Below are 19,518 nucleotides of genomic sequence, written 5' to 3'. Positions count from 1 at the left end.
GCGAATTTCAGAGAGGGTCTCTCTGATGCCATTAAGGATGTTATGGTGGGGTTCCCTGTGCCTGCGGGTCTGAATGAGTCCATGACAATGGCTATCCAGATCGATAGGCGTCTGCGGGAGCGCAAACCTGTGCACCATTTGGCGGTGTCTACTGAGAAGACGCCAGAGAATATGCAATGTGATAGAATTCTGTCCAGAAGCGAACGGCAGAATTTAAGACGAAAAAATGGGTTGTGCTTCTATTGCGGTGATTCAACTCATGTTATATCAGCATGCTCTAAGCGTACTAAGAAGCTTGATAAGTCTGTTTCAATTGGCACTTTACAGTCTAAGTTTATTCTATCTGTGACCCTGATTTGTTCTTTATCATCTATTACCGCGGATGCCTATGTCGACTCTGGCGCCGCTTTGAGTCTTATGGATTGGTCCTTTGCCAAACGCTGTGGGTATGATTTGGAGCCTCTTGAAACTCCTATACCCCTGAAGGGGATTGACTCCACCCCATTGGCTAGTAATAAACCACAATACTGGACACAAGTAACTATGCGGATTAATCCGGATCATCAGGAGATTATTCGCTTTCTTGTGCTGTATAACCTACATGATGTGTTGGTGCTTGGATTGCCATGGCTGCAATCTCATAACCCAGTCCTTGACTGGAAAGCTATGTCTGTGTTAAGCTGGGGATGTAAGGGGACGCATGGGGACGTACCTGTGGTTTCCATTTCATCATCTATTCCCTCTGAGATTCCTGAATTCTTGACTGAATATCGTGACGTTTTTGAAGAACCTAAGCTTGGTTCATTACCTCCGCACCGGGAGTGCGATTGTGCCATAGATTTGATTCCGGGTAGTAAATACCCTAAGGGTCGTTTATTTAATCTGTCTGTGCCTGAACATGCTGCTATGCGAGAATATATAAAGGAGTCCTTGGAAAAGGGACATATTCGTCCTTCGTCATCTCCCTTAGGAGCCGGTTTTTTCTTTGTGGCTAAGAAAGATGGCTCTTTGAGACCGTGTATTGATTATCGGCTTTTGAATAAAATCACGGTTAAATATCAATATCCGTTGCCACTGCTGACTGATTTGTTTGCTCGCATAAAGGGGGCCAAGTGGTTCTCTAAGATAGATCTCCGTGGGGCGTATAATTTGGTGCGAATTAAGCAGGGGGATGAGTGGAAGACCGCATTTAATACGCCCGAGGGCCACTTTGAGTATTTGGTGATGCCTTTTGGTCTTTCAAATGCCCCTTCAGTCTTTCAGTCCTTTATGCATGACATTTTCCGTGATTATTTGGATAAATTTATGATTGTGTATCTGGATGATATTTTGATTTTTTCGGATGACTGGGACTCTCATGTCCAGCAGGTCAGGAGGGTTTTTCAGGTTTTGCGGTCTAATTCCTTGTGTGTGAAGGGTTCTAAGTGCGTTTTTGGGGTTCAAAAGATTTCCTTTTTGGGATATATTTTTTCCCCCTCTTCCATCGAGATGGATCCTGTCAAGGTTCAGGCTATTTGTGATTGGACGCAACCCTCTTCTCTTAAGAGTCTTCAGAAATTTTTGGGCTTTGCTAACTTTTATCGTCGATTTATTGCTGGTTTTTCTGATGTTGTTAAACCATTGACTGATTTGACTAAGAAGGGTGCTGATGTTGCTGATTGGTCCCCTGCTGCTGTGGAGGCCTTTCGGGAGCTTAAGCGCCGCTTTTCTTCCGCCCCTGTGTTGCGTCAGCCTGATGTTGCTCTTCCTTTTCAGGTTGAGGTCGACGCTTCTGAAATCGGAGCTGGGGCAGTTTTGTCGCAGAGAAGTTCCGATTGTTCCGTGATGAGACCTTGTGCCTTTTTCTCGCGTAAATTTTCGCCCGCCGAGCGGAATTATGATGTTGGGAATCGGGAGCTTTTGGCCATGAAGTGGGCTTTTGAGGAGTGGCGTCATTGGCTTGAGGGGGCTAGACATCAGGTGGTGGTATTGACTGACCACAAAAATCTAATTTATCTTGAGTCCGCCAGACGCCTGAATCCTAGACAGGCGCGCTGGTCGTTGTTTTTCTCTCGGTTTAATTTTGTGGTGTCCTACCTGCCGGGTTCTAAGAATGTTAAGGCGGATGCCCTTTCTAGGAGTTTTGAGCCTGACTCCCCTGGTAACTCTGAACCTACAGGTATCCTTAAGGATGGAGTGATATTGTCTGCCGTTTCTCCAGACCTGCGGCGGGCCTTGCAGGAGTTTCAGGCGGATAGACCTGATCGTTGCCCACCTGGTAGACTGTTTGTTCCTGATGATTGGACCAGTAGAGTCATTTCTGAGGTTCATTCTTCTGCGTTGACAGGTCATCCTGGAATCTTTGGTACCAGGGATTTGGTGGCAAGGTCCTTCTGGTGGCCTTCCCTGTCTCGAGATGTGCGAGGCTTTGTGCAGTCTTGTGATGTTTGTGCTCGGGCCAAGCCTTGTTGTTCTCGGGCTAGTGGATTGTTGTTGCCCTTGCCTATCCCGAAGAGGCCCTGGACGCACATCTCGATGGATTTTATTTCGGATCTTCCTGTTTCTCAGAAGATGTCTGTCATCTGGGTGGTGTGTGACCGTTTCTCTAAGATGGTCCATTTGGTTCCCCTGCCTAAGTTGCCTTCTTCTTCCGAGTTGGTTCCTCTGTTTTTTCAAAATGTGGTCCGTTTGCATGGTATTCCGGAGAATATCGTTTCTGACAGAGGAATCCAATTCGTGTCTAGATTTTGGCGAGCATTCTGTGCTAGGATGGGCATAGATTTGTCTTTCTCGTCTGCTTTCCATCCTCAGACAAATGGCCAGACCGAGCGGACGAATCAGACCTTGGAGACATATTTGAGGTGTTTTGTGTCTGCAGATCAGGATGATTGGGTTGCTTTTTTGCCTTTAGCGGAGTTTGCCCTCAATAATCGGGCCAGCTCTGCCACCTTGATGTCTCCTTTTTTCTGTAATTCGGGGTTTCATCCTCGATTTTCTTCTGGTCAGGTGGAATCTTCGGATTGTCCTGGAGTGGATGCTGTGGTGGAGAGGTTGCATCAGATTTGGGGGCAGGTAGTGGACAATTTGAAGTTGTCCCAGGAGAAGACTCAGCTTTTTGCCAACCGCCGGCGTCGGGTTGGTCCTCGGCTTTGTGTTGGGGACTTGGTGTGGTTGTCTTCTCGTTTTGTCCCTATGAGGGTTTCTTCTCCTAAGTTTAAGCCTCGGTTCATCGGCCCGTACAAGATATTGGAGATTCTTAACCCTGTGTCCTTCCGTTTGGACCTCCCTGCATCTTTTTCTATTCATAATGTTTTTCATCGGTCATTGTTGCGCAGGTATGAGGTACCGGTTGTGCCTTCCGTTGAGCCTCCTGCTCCGGTGTTGGTTGAGGGCGAGTTGGAGTACGTTGTGGAAAAAATCTTGGACTCCCGTGTTTCCAGACGGAAACTCCAGTATCTGGTCAAATGGAAGGGATACGGTCAGGAGGATAATTCTTGGGTGACTGCCTCTGATGTTCATGCCTCCGATCTGGTCCGTGCCTTTCATAGGGCTCATCCTGATCGCCCTGGTGGTTCTGGTGAGGGTTCGGTGCCCCCTCCTTGAGGGGGGGGTACTGTTGTGAAATTGGATTTTGGGCTCCCCCGGTGGCCACTGGTGGAATTGAACTGGTGTGCATCATCCCCTCTGTTCACCTGTTTCCATCAGGATGTGGGAGTCGCTATTTAACCTTGCTCCTCTGTCACTTCCATGCCGGTCAACATTGTAATCAGAAGCCTTTCTGTGCTTGTTCCTGCTGCTAGACAACTCCCAGCTAAGTTGGACTTTAGTCCTCGTTTGTTTTTGCATTTTGTTCCAGTTCACAGCTGTAGTTTCGTTTCTGTGTCTGGAAAGCTCTTGTGATCTGAAATTGCCACTCTGATGTTATGAGTTAATACTTGAGTCTTAAAGTAATTTCAGGATGGTATTTTGATAGGGTTTTCAGCTGACCATGAAAGTGCCCTTTCTGTCTTCCTACTATCTAGTAAGCGGACCTCAATTTTGCTAAACCTATTTTCATACTACGTTAGTCATTTCATCTAAAATCACCGCCAATATATGTGGGGGCCTCTGTCTGCCTATCGGGGAAATTTCTCTAGAGGTGAGCCAGGACTATATTTTCCTCTGCCAGGATTAGTTAGTCCTCCGGCCGGCGCTGGGCGTCTAGGGATAAAAACGTAGGCAACGCTACCCGGCTACTGTTAGTTGTGCGGCAGGTTTAGTTCATGGTCAGTTTAGTTTCCATCCTTCCAAGAGCTAGTACTCATGTTTGCTGGGCTATGTTCTCTTGCCATTGAGAACCATAACAGGCCTCTCTGCGACAAAACGGCCCCTGCTCCAATCTCTGAAGCATCCACCTCAACCTGAAAGGGAAGCGAGACATCAGGCTGGCACAAAACAGGCGCCGAAGTAAACCGACGTTTCAACTCCTGGAAAGCCTCCACGGCAGCAGGAGCCCAATTAACCACATCGGAGCCCTTCTTGGTCATATCCGTCAAAGGTTTCACAATGCTAGAAAAGTTAGCGATAAAACGACGGTAGAAGTTAGCGAAACCCAAGAACTTCTGAAGACTCTTAACTGACGAGGGCTGAGTCCAATCAAGAATAGCTCGGACCTTGACTGGGTCCATCTCCACAGCAGAAGGGGAAAAAATGAACCCCAAAAAGGGAACCTTCTGTACACCAAAAAGACACTTTGAGCCCTTGACAAACAAAGAATTTTCACGCAAAATTTTAAAGACCATCCTGACCTGCTCCACATGCGAGTCCCAATTATCAGAAAAAAACAGAATATCATCCAGATAAACGATCAAAAATTTATCCAGATAGTTCCGGAAAATGTCATGCATAAAGGACTGAAAAACTGAAGGGGCATTAGAGAGCGCAAAAGGCATCACCAAGTACTCAAAATGACCTTCGGGCGTATTGAATGCGGTTTTCCATTCATCCCCTTGCTTAATGCGCACAAGGTTGTACGCACCACGAAGGTCTATCTTGGTAAACCACTTGGCACCTTTAATCCGGGCAAACAAGTCAGACAACAGCGGCAAAGGATACTGAAATTTGACAGTGATCTTATTTAAAAGCCGATAGTCAATACAAGGCCTCAAAGATCCGTCCTTTTTAGCCACAAAAAAGAATCCCGCACCAAGAGGGGAAGAAGACGGACGGATGTGTCCTTTCTCCAGAGACTCCTTGATATATGAACGCATAGCGGTATGTTCAGGTATCGACAGATTAAACAGTCTTCCCTTAGGAAATTTACTGCCTGGAATCAAATCTATTGCACAGTCACATTCCCTATGAGGAGGCAATGCACTGGATCTGGACTCGCTGAAGACATCCTGATAATCAGACAAATACTCAGGAACTTCCGAAGGCGTAGAAGAAGCAATAGACACAGGCAGGGAATCCTCATGAATACCACGACAGCCCCAACTAGACACTGACATAGCCTTCCAGTCAAGGACTGGATTATGGGTCTGTAACCATGGCAGCCCCAAAACAACCAAATCATGCATTTTATGTAGAACGAGAAAACGTATCACCTCGCGGTGTTCAGGAGTCATGCACATGGTAACCTGTGTCCAATACTGCGGTTTATTTTCTGCTAATGGCGTAGCATCAATACCCCTAAGAGGGATAGGATTTTCTAATGGTTCAAGAATAAAACCACAGCGCTTAGCAAATGAGAGATCCATAAGACTCAGGGCAGCACCTGAATCTACAAACGCCATGACAGGATAAGATGACAGTGAGCAAATCAAAGTTACAGACAGAATAAACTTAGGATGCAAATTACCAACGGTGACAGGACTAACAACCTTAGATATACGTTTAGAGCATGCTGAGATAACATGTGTAGAATCACCACAGTAGTAGCACAAGCCATTCCGGCGTCTATGAATTTTCCTCTCATTTCTAGTCAGGATTCTATCACATTGCATTAAATCAGGTGCCTGTTCAGACAACACCATGAGGGAATTTGCGGTTTTTCTATCACATTGCATCACATCAGGTGTCTGTTCAGACAACAACATGAGGGAATTTGCGGTTTTGCGCTCCCGCAACCGCCGGTCAATTTGAATAGCCAGGGACATGGTATCATTCAGACCTGTGGGAATGGGAAAACCCACCATAACATTCTTAATGGCCTCAGAAAGGCCATTTCTAAAATTAGCGGCCAGTGCACACTCGTTCCAATGTGTCAGCACGGACCATTTCCGAAATTTTTGGCAATACACCTCAGCCTCGTCCTGGCCCTGAGACATAGCCAGCAAGGCTTTCTCTGCCTGAATCTCAAGATTGGGTTCCTCATAAGGTAAACCGAGCGCCAGAAAAAACGCATCAATATCAGCCAATGCCGGATCTCCTGGCGCCAACGAAAAAGCCCAATCTTGAGGGTCACCCCGTAAGAATGAAATAACAATTTTTACTTGTTGAGCAGAGTCTCCAGACGAACAAGGTTTCAGGGACAAAAACAATTTACAATTATTCCTGAAATTCCTAAACTTAAATCGGTCTCCTGAAAACAGTTCAGGAATCGGAATCTTGGGTTCAGACCTAGGATTTCTGGTAACATAATCTTGTATACCCTGCACACGAGCGGCAAGCTGGTCCACACTTGTAATCAAGGTCTGGACATTCATGTCTGCAGCAAGCTTAAGCCACTCTGAGGTAAAGGGGAAAAGAAAAAAAAAAAAAAAAATGAGAGAGGGAAAAAAAAAACTCAAAATTTTCTTTCTTATAATCCCACTTCTGCAATGCATTAAACATTTAATACTGGCCTGGCATACTGTTATGACCCCAGTGGACAGGGTCTCAGAGGAACGTGTAAGTCTGCGATATTCAAAAATCCAGCTCATAGGGCTGTGGTAACTGGGTTGACCAAATAGCTACTCCTAACGCCAACACTAGAAGTAGCCGGGGATCATGCCTACGGTGATCGCTAGATGACTCGCGCCAGCCGGAGAATCTAACTACCCCTAGGAGAAGAAAACAAAGACCTCTCTTGCCTCCAGAGAAAGGGACCCCAAAGCAAGATACAAGCCCCCCACAAATAATAATGGTGAGGTAAGAGGAAATGACAAACACAGAAATGAACCAGGTTCAGCAAAGAGAGGCCAGCTTACTAATAGCAGAATATAGCAAGATAACTTATCTGGTCAACAAAAACCCTATAAAAATCCACGCTGGAGATTCAAGAACCCCCGAACCGTCTAACGGTCCGTGGGGAGAACACCAGCCCCCTAGAGCTTCCAACAAAGGTCAGGATACAGATTGGAACAAGCTGGACAAAAATACCAAACAAAACAAAAGCAAAAAGCAAGGAAGCAGACTTAGCTTGAAATACAGGAACCAGGATCATAGGACAAGAGCACAACAGATTAGCTCTGATTTCAACGATGCCAGGCATTGAACTGAAGGTCCAGGGAGCTTATATAGCAACGCCCCTGAACTAACGGCCCAGGTGAGGATATAGGAAAAGACAGAAGCTCCAGAGTCAAATCACTAATGACCACTAGAGGGAGCAAAAAGCAAAATCACAACAGGAATCACCATGAATTCCCTGACAGCCCCAACTTGACACTGACATTGCCTTCCAATCCAAAACTGGATTATGGGTCTGTAACCATGGCAGACCCAAAACGACCAAATCATGCATTTTATGCAGAACAAGAAAACGAATCACCTCCCGATGTTCAGGAGTCATGCACATGGTTACCTGTGTCCAAAACTGCGGCTTATTTTCCGCCAATGGCGTAGCATCAATACCTCTAAGAGGGATAGGATTTACCAACGGCTCAAGTACAAAACCACAGCGCTTGGCAAACGACAGATCCATAAGACTCAAGGCAGCACCTGAATCCACAAACGCCATAGCAGGGTAGGAAGACAATGAGCAAATTAAAGTCACAGACAAAATAAATTTAGGTTGCAGATTACCAATGGCGACAGGACTAACAACCCTTGTTAGGCGTTTAGAGCATGCTGATATAACATGTGTAGAATCACCACAGTAAAAACACAACCCATTCAGACGTCTATGATTTTTCCGTTCATTTCTAGTCTGAATTCTACCACATTGCATTAAATCAGGTGTTTGTTCAGACAACACCACCAGAGGATTAGCGGCTTTGCGCTCCCGCAAACGCCGGTCAATCTGAATAGCCAGCGCCATGGAATCATTTAGACTTGTAGGAATGGAGAAACCCACCATCACATTCTTAATGGCTTCAGAAAGGCCATTTCTGAAATTTGCGGCCAGAGCACACTCATTCCACTGAGTAAGCACGGACCATTTCCGAAATTTTTGGCAATACACTTCAGCTTCATCCTGGCCCTGAGAGATAGCCAGCAAGGCTTTTTCTGCCTGAATTTCAAGATTGGGTTCCTCGTAAAGCAACCCGAGCGCCAGAAAAAACGCATCAATATTTGCCAATGCCGGATCTCCTGGCGCTAACGAGAAAGCCCAATCCTGAGGGTCGCCCCGCAAGAAAGAGATAACAATTTGAACTTGCTGAGCTGAGTCTCCAGACGAACGGGGTCTCAGAGATAGAAACAATTTACAATTATTCCTGAAATTCCTAAACTTAAATCGGTCTCCAGAAAACAGTTCAGGAATAGGTATTTTAGGTTCTGACATAGGACTACTGGTAACAAAATCTTGAATACCCTGCACACGAGCAGCAAGCTGATCCACACTAGTAATCAAGGTCTGGACATTCATGTCTGCAGCAAGCTCAAGCCACTCTGAGGTAAAGGGGAGGAAGAAAGAAAAAAAAACCAAAAACTCAGAATTTCCTTTCTTATTATCCCACTTCTGCAATGCATTAAACATTCACCTTAGGCCTGGCATACTGTTATGACCCCAATGGCAGAGGGTCTCAGAATTTATTACCAAGTCTGCAAACACAAAAAACCAGCTCATAGGGCAGTGGTAACTAGGCTGACCGTATACCTGAACCTAGCACCACAAATAGCAGCAGCCGGGGAACGTACCTACGTTGGTTCTAGACGTCTCGCACCAGCCGGAGAACTAACTAACCCTAGAAGGGAAAAGATAGACCTTTCTTGCCTCCAGAGAAAAGACCCCAAAAGTTGGATACAAGCCCCCAACAAATAATAACGGTGAGGTAAGAAGAAAAGACAAACGTAAGGATGAACTAGGTTTTTAGCAAAAAGAGGCCCACTGACTAATAGCAGAATATAGGAAGATGACTTATACGGTCAGCAAAAACCCTATCAAAATTTCCACGCTGAATATTCAAGAACCCCCGAACCGTCTAACGGCACGGGGGGAGAATATCAGCCCCCTAGAGCTTCCAGCTATATCAGGAATCACATTTGGTACAAGCTGGACAGAAATAAGAGCAAATGCAAATAACCAAAAAAATAAGGAAGCAGGACTTAGCTTATTTTGCAAGAACCAGGACCAGCAGACAGGAGCAAACAGAAAGGAACTGATTACAACGATGCCAGGCACCAGACTGAAAATCCAGGAAGCTTAAATAGCAACACCCCTGGACTAACGAGCCAGGTGGGTACCAAGCTAGAGAAAGAAGCTCAAAGTGTCATGTCGCTAGTGACCACAAGAGGGAGCCAAAAAGTCCAATTCACAACATTGAGCATAGTTAGGAATTGATTTATAGCCAACATATAACCGTAGGTTCTCTTTCCGCTGCCCCCTCTCTCTCGCTCTGTGTGACCTGTTATGATCCGGTGACCTTGGAGCATGAAACTTTCTCTCGAGTGGGTGGAAACTGTACTGACCGCAGATCCTGAACTAACACCGCAACTAGAAGTAGCCGTGGGGTGTGCCTAACAAACCCTAGACACCTCGACACAGCCGGAGGACTAAATACCCCTATAGATGGAAATAGGAATACTACCTAGCCTCAGAGCAGACCCCCAAAGGATAGGCAGCCCCCCACGAATATTGACTGTGAGTAGGAGAAGAAAAGACATACGCAGGCAGAAAACAACATTTTGCAAAAGAGGCCACTCTAGCTAAATAGGAAAGGATAGGACAGAACACTAGGCGGTCAGTATTAAAACCCTTCACAAAATATCTACAGCAGATAATACAAAAACTTCCACAATCTAACTAAAGACGTGGAGTGAATATCTGCAACCCCAGAGAATCCAACACAGACTGAGAAAATACTGACACAATCTAAGCTGGACAAGAAAACACAAAGGAATAGCACTGAATTATGAAGCACACAGCATGTGTGCCAAAGAAACAAAACCAGACACTTATCTTTGCTGATTTGGCAGAAAGGCAGGAGGAACCAGGCAGAGGTCCGACACCTCCCAACAACAATTGACAACTGGCAAGGACTAATGAATCCTGCACGCCTAAATACCCCAGTCAGAACTGCAATCAGCAGATACACCTGACCAGGACTGCAACTCAGGGACAACTGCATTACCACCTACAACCACCGGAGGGAGCCCAAAAGCAGAATTTACAACAGTGACCCCTTCCAGTTTGGAGAAGGCCTCAGAGGAAGTATATATTTTCACTATATGCTACTTACAATACAGAATATGAAGCGGGTGTAGCACAATACTAGTTAAGACCCTCCTTGTGCCTTTAAGGGGATGTCACAGATTTTTTTTAATAATGGACTAATGTGTTATAATATTAAAAAAATAATACAATACTCATACTTTGGTAATAACCAACAAACGTTGTGTACTTCCCTGCATCAAGTACATGACATACATACACGTGACCTCTGCAGCCAGTCACTGACCTTAATATGACTAAGCCGGGCTCATTTGCTGTGCTCCACTTTGGGTTTTCCAAGTTTCTGTGACATCATATCCCCAGGCCTTTTAAGGCCCAGTTAGATCACACTCGTGTCTTAGCATTGAGACTCTAGAGTTGCTGTTTGGAGTGCTCTACCATATGTTCACATTGTGCATCTTGAAATTCTCCTATGATTCCTGCATACCCTCAGTCCTGTTGTGCTGCTTACAGCAAACGATAGCCATCCTATCGTTTGCAGTAAGCATAACAAACTGTTATTGGATTGTTTATATTGCGCCTTCTTCTGTGCCTGTAGCTCCTCTGCCTTCCTCTGTCCCTCTGCTTCGGACTTGCCATTTCTCTCTGGTCTGTCCTCCTGATCCTGTGGTTTCCAGTGTGCCAAAATCCTCGATCTCCCATGTGCCCTCCACCAACCTGGCTTCTTGTATCCACCCTGAACTGCCACTTTGTGAATCCACCTCACCAGGTGACCCTAACAGTATGTGAACACTGAGACCAGTGATTGTCTGCAGCGGTCACATGACTGCATGCTTCAAGGAACTAAAGAAAGACCAGAGGGAACCACTGGGGCAAGACATGAATGAATTAATACAAATGACAGTGATGTACAGTTATGAAAAATAAGGCTTAATGGGCAAAATCAAGCATGAGGCAACCGTCTCCTGTTTTTAGGCCCCAATCCTGTATTACATTTATTTAATTATTTTTATAGGTTTTCTGACTGTTTCCCTGAGGAAGGTAGCAACATGGGAAACAACAGGAGTCCAGATGAAACAAGCCCTTACCTCCTGGATTAATGCACGGAGATGCTGGTGTTGAGACATCATCAATTGCTGCAAGTGATTTATTTGTTCGTCAACAGTCAAAACCTCGTCCTGAATTGACAAACAACTAAAGAAAAAAAAAAGAAAAGAAAATATTACAAATTTTTTTTTTCATGTAGCATAAATATATATAAGAAAAATCCTCTTGAAATATTGCAGTTCTCACTAGAGCACACCACAGGCTGACCTTTCCTGTTTTGTGCAGCTCATTCGCCTGCTTTACTCTGTAGACTGGGGCAGAGTCTGCAGTTATAAGCAGCTCAATGAGAGCTCAATTGTTCTGCTGGAGGCCTAAATATACAGGATTATAACATTATACCCCCACAAGGCTCTGTAGGCAGGTTTACCTTCCTTAGTGCCCCCCTCACATTGAGAACTGTCCCACGTGTAGGACTCAATGTGACCATGTATTACATAGTTCTATATACATCTGAATAGGCGCCATGTAATACTACATCACTCCAGCAGTGGCCGCTAGGTGTCAATTTATTTTCTGGTAGCAGTAGAGGACTGTTCAGACCACCCACAGTCTGGGAAACTTGTCTGATGCCCCAGTGGGTGCAGTAACAGCATAAATCATGGCAGTCACTCAGCTTAACCACCTACATTGTAGTCCTGTTACTGACCCATTCTTGTTGGAAGGATCGGCCATTCTTCTTGATAGCTCATTTTCAAGTAAATGTTTCTTTTCAACCAAAGATGCATTTTCCTATAGAAAAAAACAAAGAAAGTTGGGAAAAATAATTTTTATGATATACTGCAGTATTGAAGTGTATAGTACAGGCGATCACAGGTTTAAGCCTCCTGTAGGGGACTAGAATGTAAATTAAAAATGCTTAAAGGGAATCTGTCAGCAAGTTTTTGCTACCAAATCTGAAAGCAGGATGATGTAGGGGCAGAGACCCTGATTCCAATGATGTGTCACTTACTGGGCTTCTTGCTGCAGTTTTGATAAAATTCCTGTTTTATCTCCTGCACATCTACCAGTTTTCTGAATACTGAGCTGTGTATAACCCCGCCCACGCTCCTGATTGGCTGCATCCTATGTGTACTGTAGAAATCTGCCAATCAGTGATGAGGGCGGGGTTGGATTCCATGATAGCAGGTTCACTAGTCCTCTAGTGATAAACTCCTGCTGATAAAACAGAGATTTTTATCAAAACTAGAGCAAGCAACCCAGGAAGTGACACATGGCTAGAATCAGGGTGTCTGCCTCTACATCATGCTGCTCTCAAATTATGTGGCAAAAACCCGGTGACAGATTCTCTTTAAATCATGCCTCCTTTTCTCAAATAGTGCCACCTGTGATAATCTAAAATGAATGAACCCAAATATTAATCACCATAAAGAGGAGAACATTGAAAAGGTACAATTTTGGTTATTTTTTTTGTCACTGCATCTTCACCCCCCAAAAAATAATTAATAAGAGACTAAAAGATTGTATGTACTGTAAAATAATATTAACAAAAACGGCAGGTCGGGGCGCAAAAAATAAGCCCTGACACGGCTCCATCGAAAGAAAAGTAATGACGACACAGACCAATTTTTTTTTTTTTAAAGTTCTGAACTTTTTTAATCACACACATATATATATATAAATACTATATATATATATATATATATATATATATATATATATCTATATATATATATATATATATTTATTTAATACATAAATGTACAGTAAATGTATGACATGGTTATTGAACCCACATCGATCTCAAGAGCGGGACCCTGCGGATATGCCATAAATATATGAGATGGGAATACCCCTTTAAGTAACATTATAAGCCCCTCATCACTCACTGCCTCCATTCGCTCCATGAGCTTCTCCAATTCAAGGATCCTGCTATGCTTCTCCTGAATTTTGTCAGCCACATCATTAAGTCTCTCGATGCTTTTCTTAAAGTGATCATCATGTTCCGTTACAGAAACCTAAGAAATAGGGCCAAAAAAAAAACATTACTCAAAATGAACTCATTACTTCCATGTTCTTAAAGGGATTATATGAGATTATGGAAAAGTGTCTGCAGTGTATAGTTATTTATAGTGTTAATTCTCATCTTCATAGACGGGTATTGTTGGATAGTGCTTGTAAAGACAAGCAATTTTGCAATTTACTGCATCTAAAAATCTTCAGCCGTTCTTGAGATATTAACACTTTTCTTTTGTTTACAACTTGTTGCCCTGGAGACCGACCACCGCTGCTAGACTGTAGAAAATTCACAGTGCTTAGAATCACTTTTTATTGAGCTTGTAAGCACTTGTTTTGAAGCTGTCCAGCATTGGTGGGGCGCTCTGTTACCTCCTGATCCCGGCCAGCTTCAGCGTACTTCTTATAAGCTAGATAGCAGAGGTGGTCGGTCTCCTAAGCAACGAGCTGTAAGCATAAGAAAAGTGTTAATATCTCAAGAACGGCTGCAAATTTTAATAAGCAGTAAATTGAAAATATGCTCGTTTTTCCGGGAAAGAGTTTTGGTAGAAATCGTCTTAGCTCAATGACATTTTTAAGACTGATATACTGCAACAAGATAAATAAGGATTTTTTTTTTTTAGGACTTTCTAAAAATAAATATTATTATATATTAGATCTAACAAAGTGGGGATTAATGAACAGAAAAGTGTCCATAGACTAAAGCAGTGACCAGGAAGAGATGCATACAGAGCCATATTTGTGTGTATAGGGTGTAGCACTGCTATCCTTCCTCACCTGTAGCTGCTGCTTCTCCTCTTCATGAGATTTTCGGAGTAGTTCAGACTTTTTGTTGTAGTTTTCGTACAGTTTACGAGTCGCGTCCCTTATCGCTTCTGCTCCAGCTTCACGCGTCGCTTCCAACTAGAACAAAACATATTACACTCACTGAAATATAAATGTACAGTATAAATAGATAGTAATAGCATAAAAATATATATAAATATGTATCTCCAATATATATGTAATAATAACATAAAAAAATATGTAATAATATAAAAATATTAAAAAAATATATCCAATATATGTAATAATAACAACATAAAAATATATATGTAATAATATAAAAATATTAAAATATATACTCTATATATGTAATAATAACATAAAAAACCAATATATGTAATAATCTAAAAATATTAAAAAATATCCAATATATGTAATAATATAAAAAACAATATATGTAATAATATACAAATATTAAAAAAATATATCCAATATGTATGTAATAATAACATAAAAAACCAACATATGTGTAATAATATAAAAATATTAAAAATATATATCCAATATATATGTAATAATAACATAAAAAACAATATATATGTAATAATATAAAAATATTAAAAATATATATCCAATACATATGTAATAATAACATAAAATATAATTTATATATAATATATGTAATAATAAAAATATAAAATACATAAATATATATCCAATATACGAGTAATAATAACATAAAAATATAAAATGTATATAAATATATATCTCCAATATACATGTAATAACATAAAAATATTAAATATATAAATATACATCTCCTCTCCAATATATATATATATATATATATATATATATATATATATATATATATATATATATATACTATAACATAAAAATATTAAATTTATATACATATATGTCTCCAAATAAATATAAGAACAATTGTTTTTTACATTAGTAAGAAATTCTGTGATCATACCTTGATTTGCAGATCTTCATTTTCTCTATTCACCTCCAGAATCTGCAGGTCCTGATTCTTTAATTTCTCAACGATCCGTTTATATCGGGAGTCGAAGGAATCCTTTTCTTTCTCACCAAGCCCATTCTGTGTTAAGTCAGGTGAAAAAAAAAATCAATGATTAATCAGAATTTTGATTATAATAGGTTGTTTTAAAAAAGGTTTAAAATGGGGGGTTTCTATGACCCCTTATTGACTACCAGCCACTCTCGTGATCATCTGATCGATGCAGCTGGAGGAAATTGGCATTTCTCCTACAGTGGCCACTAGTGGAATAGTGTGGTATTACATGACTCAGAAATGAATGGGCCACCATCTATAATACATGGATAAGTCCTTCAGAGCAGGAGCTCCCTTTTTTCAGTGTGTCTTCTTCTAGAATGGGGAAACAACCATTTTTTAAGAATATTATCTGGCTTTTTATACTTTGGAAGAAGAACACTGATTCCTAAATGTTATATATTAGGTTATTCAGGGTAATTAGTTGATAGTGCAGGATTTTCATCCCTTAGCCGGGAAGGGGGGTATAAATTCATCTCTTTTTGGTGGACAGCTATCTTTTCCAACTCCCCCATTCACGAGTTGCTGCCTTGTTAGTCCTCATCAGTGCAAGGTAATGATTCCCTCCCTTATTAAGGCAGGTAGGCGCTTAAAAAACGTCCATAAGGAATGCATAAAGGGGGTGTCTAGAACCAAGATATTCATTCTAGGGATATATGATCAATTTCCTAAATTGGTGGGGGGTCTGATAGCTGGTACTCCACCAATCCGCTGTTAGCAAGTCTATGGAGCAGAAACAGGAGATCTCTGCGCTCCAACTAGTGGTTGTTTTCCGGTACTGCAGCTCAGCTGTTATTAAAGCAATTGGCATCAGACATTAATATTTTGGTCCTGGAAGACCCCCCATTATTTTCCTATCTCAAAAAAAAGCTAGGAATAGGGGTAGGTACCACTTAATAACATTCATGTCATGTGCTATAATCCAGCTGAGATGTATTTGTAGACTCAAAGCGGTTTGCGTTCCCAATTGCAAAAGTGTCAGGTCTTGTTGATATAACCTGGGGAAGGTCGGAAGAAACTCCAATGTTTCCAAGTTAGTAAATACTGTAAAATATCAAAAACGAGCAAAGAATAGGGAGCAACCGGATAAAAAGTGGTATCTATGCCCTAATCTTTACTGGTCGTCCCGTCTATTCAAGGTCCAACAGAAACCTGACCCTGTGCCTATAAAATAATGGTGCGATGCTTATCAGGAGCCAGGAAAATGGAGGCAGAGGCGGTAAATACACCCGATGAGCACACACTGTATGTCAACAACTTTACGGCTCATCTGGCTCACTAATCCAATGTAATTGCAGAAAGCAAACACTGAGGACCCAGTAATCGCTACACAGGAAAGTCCAAGTCACCGACTGCACCCGGCGCAGCCTGGACCATAAAACTGAGAAAAAGGGTAAAAAATAATCAATAATATCAACATGCGGTCTTTTAATGTTATGGTTTAGTACTATTACATAATATATAGGTTTTATATTACTCAATGTATTCATGATAAGTCTAGGAAAACGCCTCTTGTGGATCCAATCATTAAGGAATAATTAGAAAGTGACCTATTATTTAAATTAGACTTTAAAACATTTATTTTTTGTGTCTATTCATTGAAAAAATACATTTTCAAATATTGCAGTTTTTCCCACTGGCCACTCTAGCAGTCCTGATTTCTGCAGCTCAATTATCAGCTTTGCTGTACAGACTGGGGCAAGGTCATCAGAGTCATCTCAATCTCTTTTGAAGGTCGGTGAGTTAATCACAGCTTTATTGTAGATAAAGAGAGGGTAGTAAAGGCACCAGATGCATTAGATGCTTCGGCTGACATATCTCATCCGACTCTCCCATGCACGGGTCCGATCGTTTGCTCGACCGCACCGGTGTTCTCTTTGAGAATGCCGCTGACCGACTTCTCTGCTGGCGCCTTATCTCCATGAGAACAAAGCGATTGGTAGTTCGAAATTGGGCATGCCCGATCAACATCTCTCCCGACCATCACTTGTCCGGAGCCCCCGTATACATTGGCAGACAAATCTTGGATATTTAAGTATTATCTACGGGAAGTTTCCAACACTTATTCAGTCTGGTGACGCAATTGCCACATCCAAATCTAGAGATGGCTGCGCACGTACACGCTTGCTCATCTAGTTCCATAATTCCCATAGAAGTGACTGGAGATGAGTGGCCATCTTTTCATTCATTCTCTGCCCCAAACTTACCACTAAATACTGACACTAAAATCAAAATGTTCATCCTGACAACTCAAAAATGCACCAAAGGATCAGGGTCCTGCTCGCAAGAGCTTACAATCTATATGGGACCACTGTAACGAATGGACCACAAGGTAATACATTATCATGTCATCTAACAAGATATACTGTATATATAGACAGAGACTTTCTTTAAAAAAAAAAAAAAAAAAAAAGAGCGTTCCTCCCTTTCTTCTGGAGGACTCGCCCTGTCCTCATTCCACAAACAACACATTGATATAAATGAGCACGATGTAATACATGTTTTCTCCTGCGTGGGTGCTGTAGCATTACAGCTGAACACTTGGGGTCGCAGAAGTGTTCAATTTTTCAACTTGGGACCCTTCTATCACATAGGAATGTCCAAAATCAGAGACCTTCTTTAACAGTATCACAGTATATGAGAGCTCGTGGCTTTGAGATATAGCATTTCAGGCAGCGGGGAAGCTGAGAGGTCTACCATACATTTCCCAGCTACAATGATATGTCTGGAGGGGCATGGGTGGTCTATAATATTTATTTTGAGAAATCTATGGTGGTCCAAACTCAGATACCTCACGATTACTTTCACAATGAGACGAGCACCGATTTCTCCATTGAAGATGACACATTTACATTATTAGTACGATGAGTTGTTGTTTTTTTTGTTTAATTCACATTTTTATGAACAAAAGTTTGCGAACTGTGTAAAAATACCTGTCCATACCTTCTCCTGCGTGCTCCTACTGTACAATTCATCCTTAAATAAATGACTCTGAATCTTCTCTAAAGTAGCTCGGATCTAAAAAGGCAAAAAGGAAACGTTCCTTACTCAGACGCAGACACAGGTATGGGTGACGGTCATCGCGGCTTTCTTATTTAAAGTGAACGTCTAAAACGTTCTTTTTTTATTGCTTATTTACTTCCTAACTACAGTACAAAACTAAAAAGCTTTGTAAATAATCTCATTTAAAATGTCCTATCAATATGTCGCTGTACAGACTGTGTCACTCCTGTGCATAGCGGGCTGCGCTGCTGCTTCCGACACCGCCTATGAACTCAAGGCTGCTATCACTTACGCTCTCTTCTCTGCCCGTCCCTTCTCTTGAAGAGACATTTTGTGAAGTCCCATTCACACGTCCTGTTTTGAGTACATGACATGTTCTATTCTTATTTTTGGCGCATAGGGCATGCACCCATTATAGTCTTTAGTCCCATTGACACACACTGTCTTTTTGGCATCCATTAGAGCTGTAACTACAGTAGAAATTGTGCAACCAATTGCTACGATCCTGGTCAGTAATCTATGGCCGCTGGACATCTATGCCGCTGCCGGCATCCATGACTCTTCTTTTGATTAGCTGGCCTGGCACAACATCTTTATTTCTGAGTAATGACGTCGCGCCAGGCTGGCAAATCAAAAGAAGAGTCATGGATGGATGGTGGCAGCTAGGAGACTGTTCTTAAGGCTCCTGTCCAGCGGCCACGAATTACTGACTGGGTCCTGCGAATCGATTTGCACCAACTATATTCATAACTAATCAAATTCATTGTGAATTTCTTACAAATCTCTAATACTGGCTCATGGAATGGAAACTTAAAAGCATCACCCAGAACTATTTTAATTTTAAGTATGTGCCTAAAAACTTACAGTTTAGGCTACGTTCACATTTGCGTTGCGTCGGGCGCAGCCGCGGCGACGCATGCGTCATGCGCCCCTATATTTAACATGGGGGCGCATGAACATGCGTTGTCTAGTGGAGCGCCCCCAGATGCAGGGCCGCGGGGTACTCGGTACCGGGCCTCTCAGTCTCAGTCCTAGGGTTGTCACGGTGGCTAGACCCGGTCCGTGACCCTGCTAAGGGGCGTCCAATGAAAGGTGTGATGATGGTGCGTGGTGCGTG

The 19,518-nt window shown here is 42.3% G+C and overlaps 1 protein-coding gene across 1 annotated transcript in view; it reads right to left on the bottom strand.

The window, feature by feature from the left end:
* The window catches only part of CCDC68 (coiled-coil domain containing 68), a 61,365-nt gene that overhangs the window by 18,235 nt on the left and 23,612 nt on the right, over nt 1-19,518 (bottom strand). The window contains exons 3-8 of the mRNA XM_077282482.1: nt 18,342-18,416; nt 15,300-15,425; nt 14,330-14,455; nt 13,426-13,554; nt 12,246-12,328; nt 11,581-11,686 (exon numbers count right to left, since the gene is read on the bottom strand). Of these exons, the coding sequence (XP_077138597.1) occupies nt 11,581-11,686; nt 12,246-12,328; nt 13,426-13,554; nt 14,330-14,455; nt 15,300-15,425; nt 18,342-18,416 (645 nt within the window). The remainder of the gene's footprint in view (nt 1-11,580; nt 11,687-12,245; nt 12,329-13,425; nt 13,555-14,329; nt 14,456-15,299; nt 15,426-18,341; nt 18,417-19,518) is intronic.

The sequence above is a fragment of the Ranitomeya variabilis genome, chromosome 1 (genome assembly GCF_051348905.1).
Source record: "Ranitomeya variabilis isolate aRanVar5 chromosome 1, aRanVar5.hap1, whole genome shotgun sequence".
Taxonomy (NCBI): domain Eukaryota; kingdom Metazoa; phylum Chordata; class Amphibia; order Anura; family Dendrobatidae; genus Ranitomeya; species Ranitomeya variabilis.
Note: the sequence above shows the minus strand (reverse complement) of the source record. Positions and strands in the feature narration are given on the sequence as shown.